General features: G+C 40.6%; 1 protein-coding gene across 1 annotated transcript in view; it reads right to left on the reverse strand.

Annotated features, from left to right (window-relative positions):
* Positions 1 to 529: 529 nt before the first annotated feature.
* adgrl3.1 (adhesion G protein-coupled receptor L3.1) overlaps positions 530 to 22,776 on the reverse strand; it is a 119,941-nt gene continuing 97,694 nt past the window's right edge. The window contains exons 17-24 of the mRNA XM_080520590.1: positions 19,771 to 19,991; positions 16,797 to 16,863; positions 15,473 to 15,564; positions 12,701 to 12,869; positions 11,097 to 11,276; positions 10,485 to 10,578; positions 4,479 to 4,781; positions 530 to 3,230 (exon numbers count right to left, since the gene is read on the reverse strand). Coding sequence (XP_080376716.1) covers positions 2,587 to 3,230; positions 4,479 to 4,781; positions 10,485 to 10,578; positions 11,097 to 11,276; positions 12,701 to 12,869; positions 15,473 to 15,564; positions 16,797 to 16,863; positions 19,771 to 19,991 — 1,770 coding nt within the window. The 3' untranslated portion in view covers positions 530 to 2,586. The remainder of the gene's footprint in view (positions 3,231 to 4,478; positions 4,782 to 10,484; positions 10,579 to 11,096; positions 11,277 to 12,700; positions 12,870 to 15,472; positions 15,565 to 16,796; positions 16,864 to 19,770; positions 19,992 to 22,776) is intronic.

A 22,776-nucleotide genomic window follows, 5' to 3' on the forward strand; every position in this document is an offset into this window, starting at 1 on the left:
TTAGGATGTGAATTATATTAAATGTTTTGTTTTTTTTTAAAGCAAACTTTTGACAAACAAAACTTAATGTGCTCACAAAAATATATAGCTTTTTCAGACAAACCAACATTCAAGCAGAGCTCAGTTTTTCATGTGTGTGAAACATAGATGATGGAACGTTAGCCTGGATAAAATGTTGAAGGGATTTTATAGATGTACTGGGCTGTATACTCGCCAGACAGTCAATATTCTTCCGAAATGAAATGCTAAATATGATTCTGTTTGCCCTCCCACATGCCCAGCCAGCCGACTCTAAAGCCTTTACAGAAGTAAGCCGTTTTTGACCGATCTACACGGAGAGACAGCATTTCATCCCAAAAGCAAATGGAAATATGCGTCGCAAGATGCTTGTTGACAGACTATAGTGTCCCAGAATGGCCAGAGATGCATATTTAAAGTGAAAACACTGGTGGGGGGGTGTTTAAGTCTGCGTTTGTATTTCATTTCAGCAAAACAAATGATACCACTCAAGAGGCAGAAAACCACAAAGCTATGTCAGTAATTTATTTGTTGGCAAACAACTTTCACTGTTACAACAAATATTAGTTATGATATCATTCAACTTGGAACCCATACAAAAAGAATAAATAATTAGCAGTAATATTGTAATAATAATCATGATCATAATAATTTAAAAAAGAACCAAAAAAAGAAACCCAGTGCCACTTTATTTACTCCTGCCTAAAGCCAGCTTTCTTTCCTCCAAGCCTGTTTTGCTGTCTTTAAACCAATAAACAGATAAATAAATAATTTCTCTCTTGGGGACATGGAGGGGGTTTGTGGGATATATGTGCAAGCTACACTTCATACACTTATGAATTTTTTTTCCTCCTAAATAAGTAAACATTGGTTTTCCACTGGACAGTGCTGTTGTGTGCAGAGTTTTCACATCTTCGGTACACATAAATGGTGTAATCATGGCATTTCAGAGGTGACACCAAACCCTTTTTCAAATAGTGAAATTCGTCTTTTTTTCTTTTCTTTTTTCACTTCAGAGAACAAACTTTAATATTACCGTATTTTTCTTTCTGTACAATAAGACCTGGACCAGCACAGCAATGTAACATCAATTTGGCAAAAGAGAGGACATGGCTCATAGACCATTTCTGTTTTTACCCCGTATTAAGACATATTTTTCATAATTTTGTATAGTTTTTTTTTTTTTTTTTTCACTCAGATTTCAGCTGCCACAGCCAAATGAATTCCAAAAGGGTCGAGACAAACTAAAATGTAGCATTTTCAAAGTCGTCATCTCCCTCACGACTGAACCGCTTCATTTACCTTTCAATCAATTCTACACAGTGGTAAAAGTATACAGTAAAAATTGATTTGCGAAATGTAGGTGATGGTGACGTTGGTATAAAAGGACCAGAATGAGATGTGCGTCGGGTACAGTATATGAGTAAGTAAGGAGTGATCGACTGTCTCTGTAGTTTACCAAAGAGTGACATGAGAGATTGTTCTTTGCTCGTTCTGTAGTCTACACTTGACCAGAACATATCATGACATTTTAGAACAGTTCCACACACAAAAGGTTTGCAACCTAAACTTTAAAAAATAAAAGACTTGGTCATATGCAACATTTGTATCTGTATCTGTATTCTGTACAATACATAGAAACAGTTTATGATTTCTTCATAATCCTTTGATAACTGAAAACGTTTACAGAAGAAAGGAGAAGAAACAACCCATTCTTTTTTTTTTTTCTCTCTCTCAATTCAGTCTTTTGCATTATGGTCTTCCTTCCTTGTTTTCAGTGAAATACACAGTAGCCGCAGTCACTACAACTTGCAGGAATGTTACACCAGCCCAGACACAACTCCAGTTTAGCAGATACAAACAGGAAGAGAATTCAGAACATCGGCATGTTATAGTTACAGTTCAGTTGCCCAAATCAAATGGTTTTTGGATGACTGGTCGTGAGGGTATATGTGTCATACATCCTTCACTTGATTGGCAGGTAGGGGTGTCCCCTTTGGGGCCAGTTTTTATTGTGAACATCCTGCTCTACCCTTGGGAGAGGTGAAAACATCATCCCAGTATGTGTCTTTGAGGGTTAGACAGAGAGACAGACATACAGACAAACAGACAGGCTGCTCCTTTAACCAGGGCCAGGGTCCATCCCCCTGTCGTGTTGATAGTGGAGACTATATGCTATGATCTGCTAGAGGTCCATATTGGGGAATTGTAGGGCTACAGTCATTTTATGATTCCAACTTAAAGTAACAGGTACAGTAAAATTACAGAGTCCCTCCCCTTTCTGTTTCCATTCCAGGTAAAAAGTTCCATTCTTGTTTGATGTTCACCAAAATGTCTTTGACGGCCGCCCACTTCGTCTGCACGCTTTATGACAATACATTCAGTCCTTGCTCTCTTTCAACCAGCGACATCTCTACCATATTGTCATGAACCCTAGCTAATGTCACACGCAGAACGTCTCTCCAGCGGCGGGCCAGCTCAGTCTGTCACTCATCAACACAGAAAGACTTTATTGGAAGGTTGAAAGTGTGAAAATGGGCTGGGGAGGGACATAAGTCTAAGTTGGCTCTATAGACTGGTAACCAGGTGAGAAGGGTCTACTGGTGGCTCCTCAGGCGATGAATCAGACTCCTCCTTGCTCCCAGACACCATGTATCCATCGCTCCCACCACGGCCCATGTGGTAGTAGCTCTGCAGCTCGTGAAGGTGATTCCTGGAGCCTAAGTTTGGCATGCTCTTATAATAGACATCATCTAGCTCTGGAGCAGTGGCGCTCTTACAGGGCTGCAGCTCTCCAGAGCTGTCTTCCTCTCCATCTGTTAAACCATTCATCTGCCCATCTGGGAGGTCCGTCAGCACTGGCATGCTGGTGTAGAGCGAGTCTCTGTGGTTTGGCGAATGCGTGTGCTCGTCAGTGTGCTCGTTGGTCAGCAGAGGGAAGAAGCTCTCGCTGGTCTCCTGAGGAATGCGCCGTGGCCGAGAGAAGCTGTGAGGAGGTGGCGGCGGAGGGGGGTGACTGTCTGGCGGAGGAGGCCGAGGCGGCAGGAGGGGCGCGTTGGACTCCTCTCTGATAATCTCCAAACCCAGGTTTTCCTCGTGGGGAAACGCTGCAGGGTTGTCGAGCACCATGGGACTGTTGTCCTCTTTACCGTTGCCCACACACCCACCGACTCCACTGCTGCTGCTGCTGCTGCTGCCCCCCGCCATGCTCCCTGGAAAATCAGGCAGAATATATTACGCTAACTATTATGCAGCATTTTACAGCATATTACTAGTACTTAACAGAGAAAAGTGCTAATGCGCTGGTATGGTGATGATTTTCGCTCCCCACAGTGGAGATTCCACAGCTGAAGTTAAATGACTTTCTGAAGTGATTTCAATCAAAATTTCTGGATAATAGCAGTGAATCAAATTACTCTGTGTAATGAGAAAGGGCCAGCTTGGCATAGCTTGAACCCACACAGCTATCCCACTCAGCCATGCTGATCACCCTAAGTTTACAGAAGGTGCCAGCATATTATATTCATTTTTGGTTTTCTGCCTTACAAAATTACATGTTCAATTCAGCAGAATACTTCAACCTGTTTCATTTTCCATGGGAAAAAAGCTCTAAAATCTAAATGAGTACCACAACTGCAAACCATAAAATGGCAGAAAGGCAAAACTATCTACACACTCGATGAAAATGGTGGCAAAATACAACAGTTAGTAAATAGTCTTTTTTTAATATATATATATATATTTTCAGTGCGTACACCACAAAATGAAACACATCAAACACCTCAATGGTGCTTGAGCTAACACCATATTTAAATCCAATCAAAATGTCTTAACATAAACCAAAACACATTATTTTCTAATGTATTTCCACATTCCCCACACTTAAAAACTTTAACTCAATTAATCATAAAGAGTGACCTCACAAACCAAGAACAACTAAAAGGGCATGACCTACAGCTAAATCTAAACTTTATTGAACATATTAACCCAATATACAAAATGATGCATACAAGCCATTTGTGACATTCAGGATGTCTATTGGTTGGACAAATCTCAAAAGAAATAATATGAAACTTTGTAAGGATATTGATAAAGAAGTAGTACAATCCCTTAAAACACATTGAAAGTGATGCTATGTGTTTGTTGCCTTCATAGTTGCATCCCCTTTTTCTTCTTCTACTGTATCTGCAGCTGCAAACACTGATTCAAATACAGTGATACTAATACTACTAATACTCTTAGTCAATACTAACTTTCATTTTATTTGGTTGTATTGTGAAACATTCTGAAATCTTGCGTATTATGTAAAGAAAGTTCCTCTTCTTCTCATTAACAATAATTCTTATTAATATTGCCACCATGTATTGTCTATAGCTTCATCCTGGGTCTTCAATGTTGCTACCTGACCAAAAACCTTGTCTGCATCTTCTCCTGAATATATTTAAATAAGCCATATTCACCTCCATTGGCCATGCTGCTGTTGACCAGTTTGTTCATCAGGTTGTGATTGCGCTCGGTGGTCGCTCTTTCGTGGTTGTTGAGGTAAGATGGGATGTAATTGGAGGTCAGCTCCTTGAGGATCTTCTTTTCCAGAGTGGTCTCCTTGTGGTTGCCGTGGGTGCCGTATCCTCCACTACGGTCTAAAATCTGGACGCAGTCACTCAGATATTCACTGCTGGCCATGCTGTAGTTGTTGGCATGGTTACCATTAAGGGGAAGCGTGTCCATGACGCTGGAGTCTCTTGCGTTGTTCAGGATTCCCTCTGAGGGAACGATTTGAAAAGAGGAATTATTATTAGGATTATTGAGTAAAGTGATTGTCGATTTCACAGAAGAAATATTTTACTTTGTTTCATATCGTAGAATGAGTTGTGAACAGAAGATCAAACAGGCAATGATAATTGTCTTGGAAGGATATTGCTCCAACCCTCCATAATTCATTTAAGAGATGCTATACTAACACTGACTTTTCTCAACACTGCCAACACTGCCAACACTACACTGATATTAAAAGAAAAAAGTGGGAGTTTCATTAAAATTATGAAAAATGTTTCAAAATGAAAAGTAATTATACTTCAAGTAATTAAAGAAACCCAAACTGAATCTCAATTATCACTCAAATGTCAGTTTACACATTTGGTTTTCAATATTTTAATTAAATGGCTTTCGATGAAGCTGCTTGTTTTTATTACTGTTGTAGGTATATAGCCTTCAGGAAAGTGCTTATAAGCAGCAGTTCGGGAAAATTATTTAAAAATTGTGTGAACACTATATCACATTGCCCAAGTGATGATTTGAAGTGGGGGACCAAAAAGCCTTTGAATAGACGAAGCTAAAAATCTAAGAGTTTTTCAAAAGCAACAAAAAGAACGACAAAGTTAATTTTGTTGAGGAATTATTAAGCTCATACTTGTGTCTCGGTAAGGTGCTAATGGACAGCATGAGGGAAAAAGAGAGAAAGGAGACATCGCTGTGAGTTCATACAGTGAAGGAGAAATACTTTTCAGCTGAATGATTAATAAATAAAGAAACAAATAAATAAATATTCCATTATTCACCACATGTTATATTACAGAGACATATATTAAAGCAAAACAATACAATTTTAATTTAGATCAAAGTACATATGCAGCACACGTGCAACAGCCTACTGCAGGCAAACAAACACACCTTTCTCATGCAAAAGTGACATTCAAAATGAAGCTCAGGTTCTACAATGTATTCACTATGTGCAACATAAACTGTAATTTTCATGGCTCCCAAGTAATTTTCAAAGGAATAACCAACTTGCAACTTATGAATGAGATATACATGTCGTATGTACATTTGTCTATTTATGTATTTATGGAAGCAATATATGCATATTGCAGTTTGATTGATTGCCTCACTTGGGAACCATGCAGAGCAAAACAACAAGCATTTTGAAATGCAATAACCATGCAAAAATGAATGAAATGTGGTCAAATAAACACTCTAAAATGATTTTGAAATGTCGTATGCTAATAATAGGAACATCAGCCACACCTTGGGTGTTGTACATGCCCACGGCTGGGTTGTTATAGACTGCAGAGTCCCCCAGGAGAGTGTTATAAGGATTGTTAGTACCATGGGGACGAAGGAGAGCATTAGTTATAAGATGATTAGCCATGGCTCCTGGTACAGGCAGATAGAGAAAGAGAGAGGAAAGGCAACAGCCAAAATCGAGAGAGGAAGAGAGAGGAGAAGCAACAGCCAAGTCAAGAAAGAAAGACAGAGAAGCACTCAAGAGAAAAAAATAAGCCAGAGAGGCGATGGAGGTTAAAGAAGAGAGTATGTAGCCATTGCAGTGTGGAAGTAAACAAGAAGGAGAAGGAAGAAGGGAAAGTGAGATGGGAAGTGAGTGTGTGGAGGAAAGAGGGAGAGAAGAGGACAAGTAAATCAAACAAGCAAACACAGTTTAGGGAGAAAGCCAAGAAAAAAGCTTGACAAGTCATTCTTGCAGCCACTGCATACAGGCTGAGGGAGGGATGGAGAGGGAGAGACAGACAGAAGAAAAGACAGAGAGAGAGAGAGCGAGAGGGAGAGCAGCATAGCTTGGAGCAGACAGTGCTGCAGTTCAATACGCTTGAGCAGAGAAGCATGACTACAGGATAGTTAATGGACAAAAGGGCTAAAAAAAAAAAAAAAAAAAAAAAGTGCATTTCCTTCCCTGGTGGGAAACAGATCATGTACACACTGAGACATTGTTAAAAAAAAACAACAACCCAAAAAACAGAAGACAAATGACCATTATGGCTCCAATTCATTCATCCTGTATTATCTCTGACTATCATCAACACACAACCGGTCCTGCAACAACCAAGTCTGCATGTAAACAATGCACAAAAAATAAGGGTATTTGTGTCTTGTAGATTATTTTACTGTTGTAACAATGCTTCTTTGCAATAAATCTTGTTCTGCTGGAAGGTTTGGTCATTCTATTTTTAAACTGTGCCAAATCTATAAGGAAGATGCATTTGTGGGATGAGCAGCAGAGCTGATTATTTGAGTTGAGCCGACAAATCTACTGTATAACTGCTTCTGTCAATGCCAAACAGCTTTGTCGTATGCTTGTTCATTATATTTCAATCATGTAAAAAATATTATTTGAAGAGTAAATAGTAACATTAAGTGTTCAATAAGTGTTGTTGAATTAAATTGGCCATTAAATAAAGCTATCATAACTGTAACATCTATTTAAAGTAAAGAAATCTTATATAGAAGTGAAGCAATACACTAATACATAAACACTTAGATTGTATGTAATAACACTCAAAATATTGACTCGCATACAGCTGAAATACAACTTTCACTATTCAGTGTATCTTCATGTGCAGGAGAAACGTCCATAATTTCATTAGAATTCTGCAAACTATCGTTTTGTTCACCACAGAATGTTCTGCCTCATCTCTATCGGTGGTTAGAAGCAGTGGCTCGGAGCAGTGTAGTGATGGTGAAATTTGTGACACTATCAGAAAATAGTATTTGGCAGCTGACAACAGCTGTACATGAACCTCTGCCACTTTTCAACATAATAGCACACATTTTAAGCCACGATCAACGATATCAGCACAATTGCTTTTCTTTCATCAGAGACGGTCAAAGTTGCAGTGTTATGCTGCCTTTGGGTTTTGAAAATCACTGAAAAAAAAAAAAGCTTTTGTGATGAGGATTCATTTTCTCTGTTGTTCTGGACACCCTCCGCATAGTGTTTAAGACAGATGTTCTAAACGTAATCTTTTTTTCAATTAGTCTTACATCTGCACTAGAATCACATGTACGTTTATCTGACTTCATTTTATCCAAAACAACGTGACTATATTGTTATAGTTATAGTTCTGTCTTATCCTGTCCGCTTCAGCTTCTCCTGCCATAACTCAAAGGTGGCTGAGTGGCAAAACTCTCGTTGTGTGTGTGTGTCTCCAAGGAAAAAGTGTCACTTTACATTACTGTCACCATTGTGACTCCATTGTGTGAACTATTGCCGGTTGCTAGCGCTGATGTGGTGTGACGGACAATGAGGAGAAGTGCTAGATATTTGCCAGTAAGAATTTTTTTTTTTTTCACATCATGCATAATCCAACACTTCATTTAATCAAAGGCATTTCTTTTAATCACCAGCACCAACAAAAGCACAGAGGTGTTTCCTTTTCAGAAACTACTGTAATATAGTGTACAGTGTAGAGTCCCTCCAAAAAATTAATTCGTTATACATATTTTGTTATATTTCTATTACTTTATATTATGAATAAAATTAAATAGAATACATTTTATTCTTATGAGATTATGTGACAGTTACTGCTTTTGGCTTCATTTTAGTTTTGTCTTTAGGTCCATCCTAACACTCTCCCCCCTCCTACCTTACTCAGGGATTCTCCACAAATACGGCCTGATCGATCAAGAATACACAGTATGTATAAAACGGGTAACTTGACATTGCATACTGTACACACACATGTGTAGGCTGTAAGCTGATCTATTAATAGAATGTTTACAATTAAGAAAATCTGCCTTCTAATATATGGAATATTGGCAATCTGTTCCAAACGGAACAAAAATACCTAAAGAAATGTATGCTAATATACTCACGAACAATCTCTATTGTTATTTATAACCAACAAACTTAGTGTTTCTATTATAAGGTTGTTTTATATGGTTGTATGGTTTTATGGGTTGCAAATTAGCTGTCTTGAGCAGAGATGCTGTGGTGAGGGTATTTTCCTCAGCTGGCTTCCTATAGCTTTTGTTTGGAAAGCTATTTAAAGTATTTTACTCCTTCTGAAGTCTTCCAACCTGTTCTTATTCAGTTGATCTTCTCTTGTTCTTTAATTTTTTTTTTTATTTTGTAAAATTCATATTTATTTGCTATAAAATGCTGAAATCTTTGATAACTACATTCACCAACATGGCTAACTCCATGGCATCGCATTTAATTTTGTGGTTTTGGTGGTTGGGGTCTCCATCCAATCACTCCCTGGAGAACACAAGCAACTGAACAAGGAAGTGAAGTTTAGGGCAGATCATTGTCATCTAAATTCATGCAAAACACTTATTTTGGTCCTCTTGTTTGTGCTTAAGTCAATCATAGTGTCATTCTTACGTGATCATCTGCAACATCAAAATCTATTTTGTGCACATACAATTTAGCAAAGCTTCTGCAGGATTTTATTAAATCAGGCATGTGGTATTGGAGAGTATTTAGGATGATTTTCTCCCTTCCGGATGAGTAGTGCTTTTTCCATCCTTGGTTTGAAATGATCCTCTTTCATTATAACATATAGTCACTTCAAGTTTAAAGTTATCGCGGACTCATATTTTGTTGCACCTAATTTCAGACAATCTATATGTGTTGTTGTCTTAATTGTCGTATTACTGGGTGGGCCTCCCTTTTTGTTTCAGCCTACGCTTTCTCTCCTAAAGTCAAATCTCATATCGGACTATCCAATTTTCTTCATGCCACAACTATTCACTAAGCTATAGTGTGTAGTCATTTAAAATTCTACTTGCTAAGAAGCTCTGTGTAGCATAGCTTAAAGCATAAGGGAAGGAGGAGGTGGGGGGGGTGTTTTAAACCCTGCCTCGCTAAGTGTGTGATAATTCAAATGCTGACACACACCGTGTCCGCTTGAGTATCAATCTGTCATGCTAACAGCTTATTAGTGGCCTGAAGAAACTGAGGGCCACACCTCAACGCCGAGGCGAAAAAAATGGCGGCGTGCACTTAGTCCGTGCATATAAACTATCCGGATATTTGGGTGCCTGTGCCCTTATTAGCCTAACCCTCAGGCAGCCATACTCATGGATCTGGCATGCCTCAGCATGACTACAACAGACTCGGTTACAAACATCCCACAATAATATTTAGATACGCCTCATATTTATTTAAGAGTTCAGTCACTCCTGTAAAATGCATTTTATCAGTTGTATTTCTTCTCTCTATATTTCGAGTTGTACCAAATATGCTACATTAAGCTACTAATACAACATTCATCTCATGCAACTCTGCATAACAATACAGTGTGGTAATACAACCATCACTGGACTTCATCTCAACATTTCAACAGTGCCAACTTAAAGGATTCCTCACACTTCAAAACAATTTCATTTTGAAAAAAGTAGTATTGATATCCTGTGTAGCACAGCTCCGCACTCTGTGGACGCATAACAGGACCACAAACTGGTTGATGTTTCAGCTTTGACAACACCCTGCATTTATCTCTTCTTCCTGTAAAGTCATTCTTTGGAGCAGTCGAAAAGTAATAAGTGATATTTACACTCCATTCTGCACATCGTCCGCACTTTAAGAGCACCTAACACTATTGTCAGAAGTTTGGGAATCCTACAACTTTGCTAAAAGACAGCGCATGCTGCCTGAGCCTCCTGCTATTAATAAAGCTGATATGTGATGACAGTGATGAGGATGCAAATGGTATGTATCCTGTGGTTACCTCTGTTGAGCGTGGTGGAGCTGTTGATGTCTCCAGTGATGAAGGAGGACTCCTGTTTCCTCACAGTGTCATTCCACATCCGCCTGATACGACTCTATACACAGCAGAGAGGAAGCAAAGGAGAAGGGAAGAGAAGGTATGGGCGAAGACAAAAAGAAACCGCAATAATGAGGGGGGAAAGAAATAAACGGAGGGAACAGAAATGTGTCAAGAGAGGTACGACATAAAAACAACGATGACCAAAAAAAAAAAAGTGAGACACGTAACATGGGATGTGATGTTTAAAGGAATAGTAAATTATTGTAGGAAAGGGCATAAAATAAAAAGCAACCAACGGGAAAGAAACAGGTAGGAAAAAGTAAATGTGTCATTGTTATTTCTCCTCCATATACCTGTGTGTCAGCAAGATTGTCTGTCAGGGTTTGGGATATCTCACTTTCAACAAACAAAGTCTACATTTGAAACCTGTGAATACATTTAACAGCATTCACAGTCAATCGGACGATAAAACATGACCATCCAAAATGAACGTTATTCAAGTCCACAAAATGTGAGACGAGTTGAAAGTGCACACAGATAGCCCAAAACCCTGATGGAGTGCCCTGGCCTCACCTGAGAGTCGGCTGTGCTGTAGCGTCCAGGTGTGCAGGCAGGTAAGCTCACCTGTGAGCCTGTGGAGTAGCGGCCAGGGGTCCGGGAGGTGGTGGTCTTACTGGAGGAGGAGATCGAGGTCTCCACACTCTTACCGCTGCAGCAGTGAGTACGGAGACATTTTCCATACTCCTTACGCACCTGGGAGGGGAGGCAGTGAGACAGATGGAGTCAGACATGTTTGCTTCGATTCAACCAGTACACCCAGAGGAGGAGGTGCTGACTGATGTGCCACTTTAACCTCGCACATATTAAAACATAACGAAAACACGACACGTGGAAATGAAAGACTAACTTTTCTCACTCCAGCCCTTTTGTGCAAACCTTGAACCAATAAAATGTAGACATTAAAACATTAACTTCACAAACGTCCCCGCCAACAGGCCACACATCCATCTGAAATGGGCATATTCCTCAGGGAGATATATCATGCACTTGTACACACAGAACATCTGCATTTAGATCCCAATCAAGTTAGAACAAATAGGACTGTAATTGCTTTTTAACAAGCTTGTTGGACTGGCAGACGTGTATTGCCACATGCTCTGTTTGAACAGCTGTGTGGTGAGTTGCTCCACGCATCTTGGGAGAAACGAGTTGGGCAGCAGCCAAAGAAAACCTCAGCACTGTTCTGAGGACATCTCTCTGGATACCTGATCCTATGGCCTGACACATACCGAAGCAAAGTGTACACACAGACACACGTATACACACAAGCGTTCGTTTCCCGGTCATACACTTTAAACTAAAAACTCTCCTCGGGACTAAAGCCAGATGAGAGTATTAAGCATTTGATGAATTTTCTTTCTATATCGCACTCCTCTTCTACACTCCCAGGCACTGACCGTGTGTGGGAGACTTGGTAAAAAATATCTCAGGATGTGTAGGTTCTTCCTGGAAGCCACATATAAATCAACTACAAAAAGTAATACATATGCACTTACAAACGTCAATAATCCTGTAAGCTAACCAAAACCCCAAACCCTATCTAAAATAAGTTGTCTTTTTTCAAATGAAAGGAAGACTTAAAGGGGCAGCGGCTTGTGAAAGTGAGTGAAGTCGCAGGATTAAATCAGAGACATCATCACATAGGTGTCTTTGTAACTTTGTAACAGTAAAATCAACATTAAAACAGGTATATGTTTCTTTCTCTGATTTACATTAAGACAAAAAAAATGTTTTGTTTTCAAACAAGCCACATTAAGCTTGATGACCCTGAAGCTGAAGAATGCTTATAGCAACCGGAGGCAGAAATGTGAACAAGTCAGTTTGTTGCTGCCAAGAGGCAAGACAGACATTGAAGGAGAGTTTGTGCGAAGTAGTGAGAGTGAAAAAGTGAGCGATTTGAGCAGCCAGGCGCGATACTGAATGACCAATCAAACCAAGTGACAGCTCTGTGGATATTTTTGGTGTTCCTGCTGATCGTCGCTAGCATGTTGATGTGCGTGCGTGTGTGTGTGTGTGCGTGCGTGTGTGTGTGTGTGTCGGGTGGGGGGGGGGGGGGGGGGGGGGGGTGTTGCTGTCGCTGTCCAACTATTTTTGTCTCTCACTTCATCCTCGCTCACCTTTTTCTGCAGGATGCAGTGGAAGATAAAGATGAACATGCCCTGCAGCGAGTTGAAGATGGTGAAAAGGTAGGCCATGATCACGGTGCTCTCGTTGATGTACATTAGGCCAAAAGCCCAGGTCAGACCCAGCAGACAAAGCAGGGCTATGGCCCCAATCACCCAGGACCTGAGGGAGAAAAATTAAGGACATACTTGATCAGTTACTGTCTGCTTCCCTGACAGAAATCCAAACATGAGTTTGTCACTTTGACAGAATAAAGACCAACTATCCAGTCATGACTGATGCAAGTGAGCTCACAAGGCAGGAGAGAGGGGTTGCAATGGGTTCATACAGAGCCCTGACACTGTGGGAGTGGGATGGAAGAAACGGTGGGGGCTTTGCTAAAAAGAATGATTCCCTTGTAGGCGGGGCGAGGGGCAAGAGTGGATTTTCTCATTTGGATACAATCTCAAGAGAGGGAGAGAGGAGGTTATAAACCAGCTGACGTCAGCCACTAATATCATAAACGGAAAGCCTACTTACTACAGCGCACATTTTTCCAACTTTCTGGATAAACTCCATCCGCCAAAGCCCGTCGAATGAGGTGAAAAACATTTTTACAGGCAGAAGTGGGTTCTGAGGTCTGTTAGTTCAATTGTGACTATAAAGGTTTGATGGGATTAAATGTAATAAAGGTTTTTAGGGCTCTGAACCTTCATTTCAAATAAAGGCCAAAAGTCTTAGAAACTTGGTCATGTGAAGGAATGTGTATGCAATGTAAATCATGTGTGTGTGTGCGTGCGTGTGCGCGTGTGTGTGTGTGTGTGCGCACACTGGGCAGTAAGTACAGGGACATTACAGCCATTATAAATGACATTTCCTACTAAAGGTCACACTTTGAGCCTGCTACAGCCACGATGATGGCTGTTAATTTGATTGGCTGACTGGGCAGTGATCACCTCTAATGCAAGGATATGGACAAAGACACTGAGCAAGAAAAGGAAGACGGGAGGTGGAGGGATGAAAGAGCAGAGGGGGAAGATATTAGGAGAGTCACGAGGAAGGAAGAGAGACAGAGGAGGGGAGTAAGTGAGTGAGACTGAGGTGATTGATTCGATGTTGCCCTCTGTGGCACCATTCAGGCGAGACAGAACCTCCAATAAAGCTCGTCTGACGACCCTCTTCAATAAAGGGTACACTCATCTCTTTCTTTTCCATCCCACCATTTCACCTCTCCCTCCAGTGCTCCCTTGAGTCATAGTTTTTCTCTCAGCTCTGTTTCCCCGAATTCACATATCACCATTATAATATTTCAATAACACATTAGGTCTATAGGTTATCGGACCTCATGAATTAAAGGAATGGCATTTTACAAGGCAGGTTAATGGTTAATTTAGGCAAACGCATAGACTCTACCCAGGTTCAACGGACAAATAAAACAAGAACTCAACAAAACACAATGTTTGAGAGAAAAAGAAAACATCAACTGATTGGAGAGTGGCCTTACCAGAGCCAATCCTCAACAAAGACAACTTATGATGGCTTGGTTTTAAAGAGACAGAAATGGGAAAAAAAGAAAATAATAAGACAAAAAAAGGCATGGTGTTGATTAACAAAGAAACAAAGCACAATCAGACATGACTAATGAAGTGAACTAGATTAAACCCTACCCTGCCTTCAATGTGCTCAGAAAGTCTAAAGAAAGTCATTAAATGAGAGCAATAAAGAGCCAAAAGCATCATATTTTAAATCGTTCTGTCATTTTTGTCTTTCATCAGGGTTTTTGTCACATTTTGCAGAACTGCACAAAAACAAAGATTTGCTAGTTTTGTCTTTATTTCTTTCAGAATTTCTTTCTTTTGTCTTTATTATCAGAAACGCTTCCTTCAGATCCTGTTTAAAACTGCTGTCAGAAAAGATACTCTGGCAGTGATATTTGAATGATGAGTTTAATAACGGGTCAGTCATTATCCGATATACATCATGAATTCTGAGATCAGTAAAGTGTTGAGCTCTGAGCCGAGGCACGTTGTTTGAATAAGACTGGGCACTTCTGCCTTGAACAGAACTTAGAATAATAAAATCCCGATTAGTTCATTTTACAGATGGAGTTTCTCTATTCAGTAGAAATGAAGACCGAGGGAATGAATGATGTGGGCATGACAATATGAATAAACAAGGTTTCAGTGGGCAGCGTCTCAACATGTTTGGAAATAAAGTTGAAACATGTTTCACGCAACATTAAAGAAGCGAATAGACATGACATTTGAAGAAACAGTTAAATATTTTTGGGAAATATTCTCTCATTTGCTGCAGATGTGAGAAGACTGAGGTAAGTCTCATGCATGTACCACAAATCATAAGAGATTTAGCTCATAACAAAATAACTTGACTTTTACACTTTCTCTCATGGACAATTATAATAAATAAAAAAAAAACCTGAATATATAGCTATTGTTTTGAGCTAAAATAATTTTTTTAAGTGTCAATGTGCATATTTAGCCACCATGGGACAGAGGTTCATGGTTGCTTTTTCAGTTTCTAGTCTTTTATACTACAATAAGATAAGCATCTGCTGACTTCAGCTTCATACTGAATTTGCTGTACAGACAGACGAGAGGTATCAGTCTCCCCATCTGGGAAAAAAAAACACTGCATGAGCACCCCCCCACCCCAAAATGTCAGTGTATTCCATTAACTTAATTCAAACAAGCATGCACATTCAACCACACTTCCTCTTAAAACCAGGCACACTGGTGTGTTGGCAGGATGGAATGAGAAGAACTTACTTGATGTTGTCCAGACATCCCGAGTCTGGCTTGAGAATGGCCGTATGATGGAACATCTTATAAAGAGCGATACCCAGGAAGATTACATTCAGCTGAAACACACACACTCGCAAGTTAATATTTTGCAGCAATGAGGCTAATTAAAGACGCAATGTCACCACAACAACTCGGTGTATATCATTTCATTCTCCCTTCCAGCCATAATTGGCTTGGGGACACAGTATCAGTCCACAATCAACAGCCCTTTATGTGCTCAAAAATACAGCAATTCGAGCATGTGGGAAGCCACCGCAGTCATTACATCTATTGAGAATCATTGTTACAATAGAAACCCAATTGTCACAAAATGCTGTCTTTTCTATTGGCCTGCTAATGCACAGACAGGGGGGGAGGGGGTTAATGATGACTGGACGGTTGCTCTGAGGTCTCAGAGGCGGTCCACGCTACCAATGGGTGTAGCGTCATAACAGGGCAGCCTGCACTTCTCTCTCATTGCAGCCCCAGTTAGATCAGTAATAGCATGCCTGACATTTCTAAAATGAGCACCGAGCTTCAGTGTGCAGGCAACTGGGAACATGTCCCAATGCTTTCAATCTCTCTGTATCAAACACTGCTTTTTTTTTTCCCTTCATTTTTTTTCTCCCTTTTTCTGTCTGTGTGTGTCTGCCTAGTCGTCGAACTCTATTTCTGTCTCTGTTTACTTGCTCAAGGTAGGAAGCCTGCTCTCGCCTCTCGGAACAGTTTTCTGACTGATGAAACATCATTCACTGGCACTGTTTCGATGGAAAAACTATACGGTCAAACTCTCTGGGAGAATGTGTTCCTGCATTCACCGCACAATTTGGTCGCATTGGAATAAAATAGCATAGGCCGATGTAAGCAAAGGACCTGAATTGTCAAGTACATGCTGAATAGCAACACAGCTTTTACTGAGTTCTTATCATAATCTGTGTGATGCACAATGCAGTATGCTTCACGTCCCCTCCCCAGATTTTCAGCTTGTGGGAATATGTGCTCACTTGAGAGTTAATCCACGAGTGGGGAATTATTAAGTTGACACATAAAGTTCCTTCCGGTTCTACTCACACTCCCGAAGAGCTCAGGCAAACCTTGTAAGAGATTAATGAATACCTTAATCTAACTCAGTGATCCTGAACGAAGACGCAGACATTCCACCCTGTGCATTCAGTGCTCTGTGTGTGTGTGTGTGTGTGTGTGTGTGTGTGTGTGTGTGTGTGTGTGTGTGTGTGTGTGTGTGTGTGTGTGTGTGTGTGTGTGTGTGTGTGTGTGTGTGTGTGTGTGTGTGTGTGTGTGTTTATCTCACCATAATGATGAGTGTGGCAGGGCCTATGAAGCTCCAGATAAAATATGTATCCAATCGTAACCAGCACCTAGAGACAGGAAGGCAGAGAGAGAAAGTTGGTGAGATGGAGAGACAGAGAAAGACATCATGCATGAGAAACACCGAGTAGAAAGAACAGGAGGGAAAGATGCAAAGGGATTAAAAAACACGCCCCAGTCTCGGATGGATGTCAGGGAGCAAGGATTTACCATCGCAGAACAGGGACATGGCTCATACATACATATACACACGTGCACACGCACTTGGGAAGCGAGTTAACCCCCCCCCCCTCGCCTCAAAAAATTAAAAACAACATTACATGACATACAGTATATCACATACATCACGACAGTGGGAGGACGAAAGAAATTGGAGTGGATGAAAAAAATGAGAGCGATGAACAGAAAAGAAGGTGCAAAATGGAACAAAACAGACCTAATGCACACCCCAAACATACATCACACACACACGGGGGGTGGGGGGGTGGAGTAGTACAGCGATGGATGAGCACCTGTGATAAATAAACCTTCACCTCCCCCTCAGGGCAGAGATATATGACATGACCATATCCTGTGGTCGAAGAAATATAACATGACTCTGTTGATTTGAATACCAAGTTGTGGATGCAGGCCTAATACCAGGGTATTTATGGAGTCTGAGACTGACTTCAGTGAGTTTAAGGGAGAGAAAGGACACACACACACACACACACACACACACACACACACACACACACACACACACACACACACACACACACACACACACACACACACACACACACACACACACACACACACACACACACACACACACACACAGGCAGTCATTTCTGACCACAAGGTTAACATTGGTAGTAAAAGCTATAATACTACATGTTAAGCTACATCACCTGAAGTCCTCTCCATGCATCAATTCCACTGAGCAAGAGTGGGGGAAAACAATGTCCCAGAGTGCCCTCTACTGAGGTCAGACCCAACTGGTTGAGGAAAAAGGTGCCAGAGAAAAACTGCAGTCGCAAAATGGCCAACTGATTCATGACCAGCTGCTTTTGAATTATTAATCTTTCAATTTCCACCACATTAGAGAGCCCTCCATTATGGGTCCCTGACTGTGTCACAGTATCCTCCATTAGGGCTCCTTTGCTAAGTCATAGCCACCTTCATTATGGGGCGTGAATGAGACTCGGTGCCACTGGCTAATATGGGAAAGAGTTGAGCGTGTTACGTGACAAGGTGACACAGCAAGGAGGGTGGACGATGTTTTGAGAAATTTTGTCTCAATGTGCCCAGTCGTAAGTGATAAGCAGTGTCATTTTCTAGTCCAGGCTGATAAAGGACTTGGACAGGTTAACTTCCACTCTTAACAAAAAGTACTCCGCAAGGAGAAGAAAAAAAAAAAAAAACTTCTGCAAATTACTTTTCTAAATCCATGAGGGCTGTGGGGCAGAGGGGTTTTGAAAGCAATAATGTCAATTAGTCTGAGCCCAATATTACTGAAAATGACAACATATATTTTTTACAGCTGATTTGTGTGATCAATTTCACCCCATTTCAACTCAACATTTCTTTTAAGTTTTAACTTTCATAACATGGCTAAAGCCCTTTACAGTACTCTTCGTCGGATAACAGCATGCTGTCTAATTTTTCATCCAGAACTTGGCATTCAGATTCTCATGTTTTAATGATCACCTCACAATGAAATATGGATCTAAGTGGCATGTGGATTGGTGTGGCTTGATGATTAACAGCTAAAGTCAACTCTTTTCTCATCCTCAAAGTTCTTTGAGGTGAAGTGTGGCTCGTAGAAAGCTGCAGTGTCTGAACAACAAAAGCTCTCAGAAGTGGTAGCGAATGCGGCCATTTGAGCATGTGAAACCTTTAGCTGTGGTATCCCGTCCAGTCCCTTTTCTTATTCTATAAGGAGTCATGCATTTATAAGGAACTGAGGGAAGAGATTTTTCTTCATGCAAGCCTAAATGAAAGGTCCACATTGATAATGTCCCCTTTAGTACTTGTGAATTCATACAGTCCCTAAATAGAGAGCAGGGCATGGATAGACAGGGTCCATAATCTACATTATACACACATTATGCATTAATATGCATACTCACTATAGGAGTAAAATGTTGACCTTCGTCACTGTCACAGCATGAGGGCACTGGTCAGATCACGCAAATTAACCCGTTATTGGGTTCACCACCATGTATTTTCAGGTCGCCTGTTGTGCATATTCATGCACTCATGAATTAGATGCTGCCTGTCTTCTCTAAGATTCACCCTATGTCTGGACTCAGACGAATCAAGCAGGCATGAATATATTAACTCGTGCTTTTAACGTCTGTCCCCATCCTTCACTGCTTTTTCTTCCAGAGGGGCTGGCCTTACTTTGACACATGTACACACACACACACACACACTCACACACACACACACACACACACACACACACACACACACACACACACACACACACACACACACACACACACACACACACACACACACACACACACACACACACACACACACACACACACACACACATGCAGGCAGGCACGAACGCGTGCACCCTCTGACAGAATACTCTATCAGCCTCTTCTCCATCAGTCCTTTCTCATACTTGAACCACTTCCACTCCTCCAGTCTGCTCCATGTACACCCCCCTCCTTCTATGCCGCCTGTTAAATCCTTCCATATTCACACATTGTCGCTGCTGTGCTCATGCAGGCACTCTGTGGCGCATCCTCCCATGCTTGTCCCCATACCGCCCCCCCCCTCTCCTTTTCTGCCTCTCTCCCCTCTCAGCCTCTCTTGAGAAGACGCAGCCAAAATGACAGCAGGCACTCCAGCCCCTCTCCCTTTTCTCTCTTGCCCCGTCATCCATTCTTCCTTAACGTAATGCATTCTGCAACCCCCCCCCACACACACACACACACATGCACGCCCTTCCTTACACTCGGTCCGTGCCGTAGCTCCTGTAGTCCACAGCAGCAGAGACGGCCACTATGACAGCAGGCACTCCGTATCCTGCCAGGTAGAAGTACTTAGTCCTGGAGTGTTCGCTCTCGAACACCTCTACCAGCATGATGTAGAGCTGCACCCCTTCCAGGAACATCCAGGTGAACGCTGCCAAGAAGAAGAAATGGAGCAAGGCCGCGAAGACTGCGCAGACAATCTGGTGAGGGACAGAAAAGATTGAGAGGATTTAAAAATACAGTAACTGTACACAAAAAGAAATCATCCCAAATATTTGATCTGGAGAACACTTGTAGTAATTAGAGAGAAGAAGTAAAAAGATGCCAATAATGCAGGCCACAAGCTCGATTCAAACTGCAAAAAAATAAATAAATAAATGCAGATGTATCATATTTATAATAGGAAGATAATAAATGAAAACTGGACTCCCAATACTGAAAAAGATTAAAGAGAGGGGGAGAGAGGATAACGCAATTGAAACAACAGGAAAACTGAATCATAGCATCAGTGTGACAGCAATTTCAGGTGACAGAATGACTCAAAACTCTTCTGAACAGCAATATTGTTGGGGCCTCTTTCACACTTTACTCACTGTCTATAGTCTACAAGTCACCTCAGTAGATAAACGAGAAAGTATAAGTGACAGGTTGATGCTGCAGTCAGTGCTGATTGACCACATTTCAAACAGAGGCTGCAAACCATTTTCAAAGGAAGCTGAGCAAGAAAGAGAGGGACTAGGTTGGTGAGGAGGGCAAATTACTTGGCAACACTGTTGGGAATACAATATGAGTTTTTGTCAATGCCAAGGATGAACAAAATAAATGGGATTGCTGCAAAAATGACTCAGCAGCTCGGTATGAAAAAGACAAAGCACACAAAACATTTGAGAGGGTTTTTTTCAGTTTGGAAATAGCCAGAAGTCTCTTACATGTAGGAAGTAAGTGGCTGGGGCAAACATTTTTTTTTTTTTTAATATTTTTTCTTTTTCCTTGCTCTGGCTCAACCACACATTTTATGTAAACTACATGGTCAAAATTCTGCACATGATTAGAACTTGGTTTCAAGCAAATGAAAAATGTTGATTTACCCATCTTAACCAATCCTAATAATTCTACCATAATTAGTCATAAGTAGAAACTTAGATTGGGAAAATGGCATTTAAATTGCATTTCCACTGGTCACATAACATGGAAACGTGGCAAAACCTCAAAAACAGTGAGAGACTCTACGGTCTTTGAAATAGCGAGAGCAAATAATCGGGAGAAGGAAAATAAAAGCGAGGTATCAAAGCGAAGCTGCATTTATCATTTAGGGGAAAAAAGGTATGAATAAGACAAAAGAATTGTGAAAAAAGAACAAGCGGTAGGAATTGTCCTGTCCGGTTCATGGCAATGTTGTAATCTAAAAAGTCACTCCTAAATCACTGAATGGAAAAGCTAACAGACAGACTTTTATAATGAAGGGGTTTGCAGTGAGAGACAATTACCTAATGTCTGAGAGACAATGAGTTTAGGGGGTGAGGGAGTCGCTCATTTCCATTTGTAATGATCGCACCGTGTGGCTTACACACACACACACACACACGTAAAAGAAAAAAAAAAGTGCCTACTTATGCAAAGTCATTTAGTTTTCCTGCCGGAATCACTGGCTTAACTGGCTGCGAGCTAAGTGACGCTGAAGATGTTAATGGAGGTCACGAATAGTCACCAGTAATTAACGGGGGAACGGTGCAGATAAATGCAGCACTATGCATACATACAAAGAAACATGATCCCTCCCACACAAACATACACAAAGCAAAAAACTAAAGACACACTGTCAAATCTACTATTCTCTCTTTCTTTTTGTCTGCTCATTAGCGATGGGAATATTTCTCTGTCAATGCTCAAAAGGATGCAAATGCCTTAAATTCTATGGGGGGAGGTGGAGGACGCAACCTTGAACACCTTCTCACATACATGCATATATTTACAATCTGTAATGATTCACACAGGACAAACAGGTCACATTAAAAAAAAGAAAAGAAGAATAAAAGGGGAAGCAGACCACAGAGACCCTGATAGTTTAACCAAACTGCAGTTTGATGTTGGCTGCTTTAGTACTAAGCAAAAACTGGTTCACAAATGGTTGCACAATGATTTTAAAAAGTCTGCACACTCTCTCAGAGAGGGCAATGTTTTTTTTATGGGTGTTACAAAGGCTAACACAATTAATGATACATATGTGAATATCTGTTTCCATCCCATGTAATGAAAACATAATATTTGTATACAGCACATAAAGAGCCATTAAATCAAATTGACAGCATATTAGGGTAATAAACCAATGTGAACAATTAGGTTATGACACAGCAATCTACTTTGACCGAATTTACAATAATTGTGAGGATAATTCTTAAAAAAAAACCCCATAAAACATGAATATGCACTGTATACAGTTTTTATGTACCAGATTTTAAAGATTATAATATATTACAAATATAGTTTGTTTTAATATTTAATCTGATTGAGTATTTCTAAACCAAGCCAATTTCTTTACAATTATTACTCGACTATATGTCTGAGCTCATAAGCCATATCTATTTCACTCACATCAATTCTATTCTATTTGATCTGGTAGCTACCTGACAATAGCCGACATGGAGTGGGACAGTTTTTGTTCAAAGGTAAAGCAACAGAGAAGAAGATGACAGCACTCTAACAATCAATATCCAGGGTACATAGTTTAAAATCAAACTCCACTTTCTGTCAAGCACAGATGGCTGCGCTTCACCTTGTATTCTTATGATATGATTCTTCTGCTTAGCAGCCATGTCAATAGACCGAGCACTCTGCTGTGAATGGTCAAATGCTGGTTGAACTCATATTTGCGAGTCTGTCTCTCACAGAGTTTGTTTTGGGACGGCTCATAGAATAGAATAGATAAGAATAGAACTTTATTGTCTGTTCAATAGAGCAGAAATTTGTCTTTCAACACAGCTCATA

Source organism: Blennius ocellaris (assembly GCF_963422515.1).
Source record: "Blennius ocellaris genome assembly, chromosome: 3".
Taxonomy (NCBI): Eukaryota; Metazoa; Chordata; class Actinopteri; order Blenniiformes; family Blenniidae; genus Blennius; species Blennius ocellaris.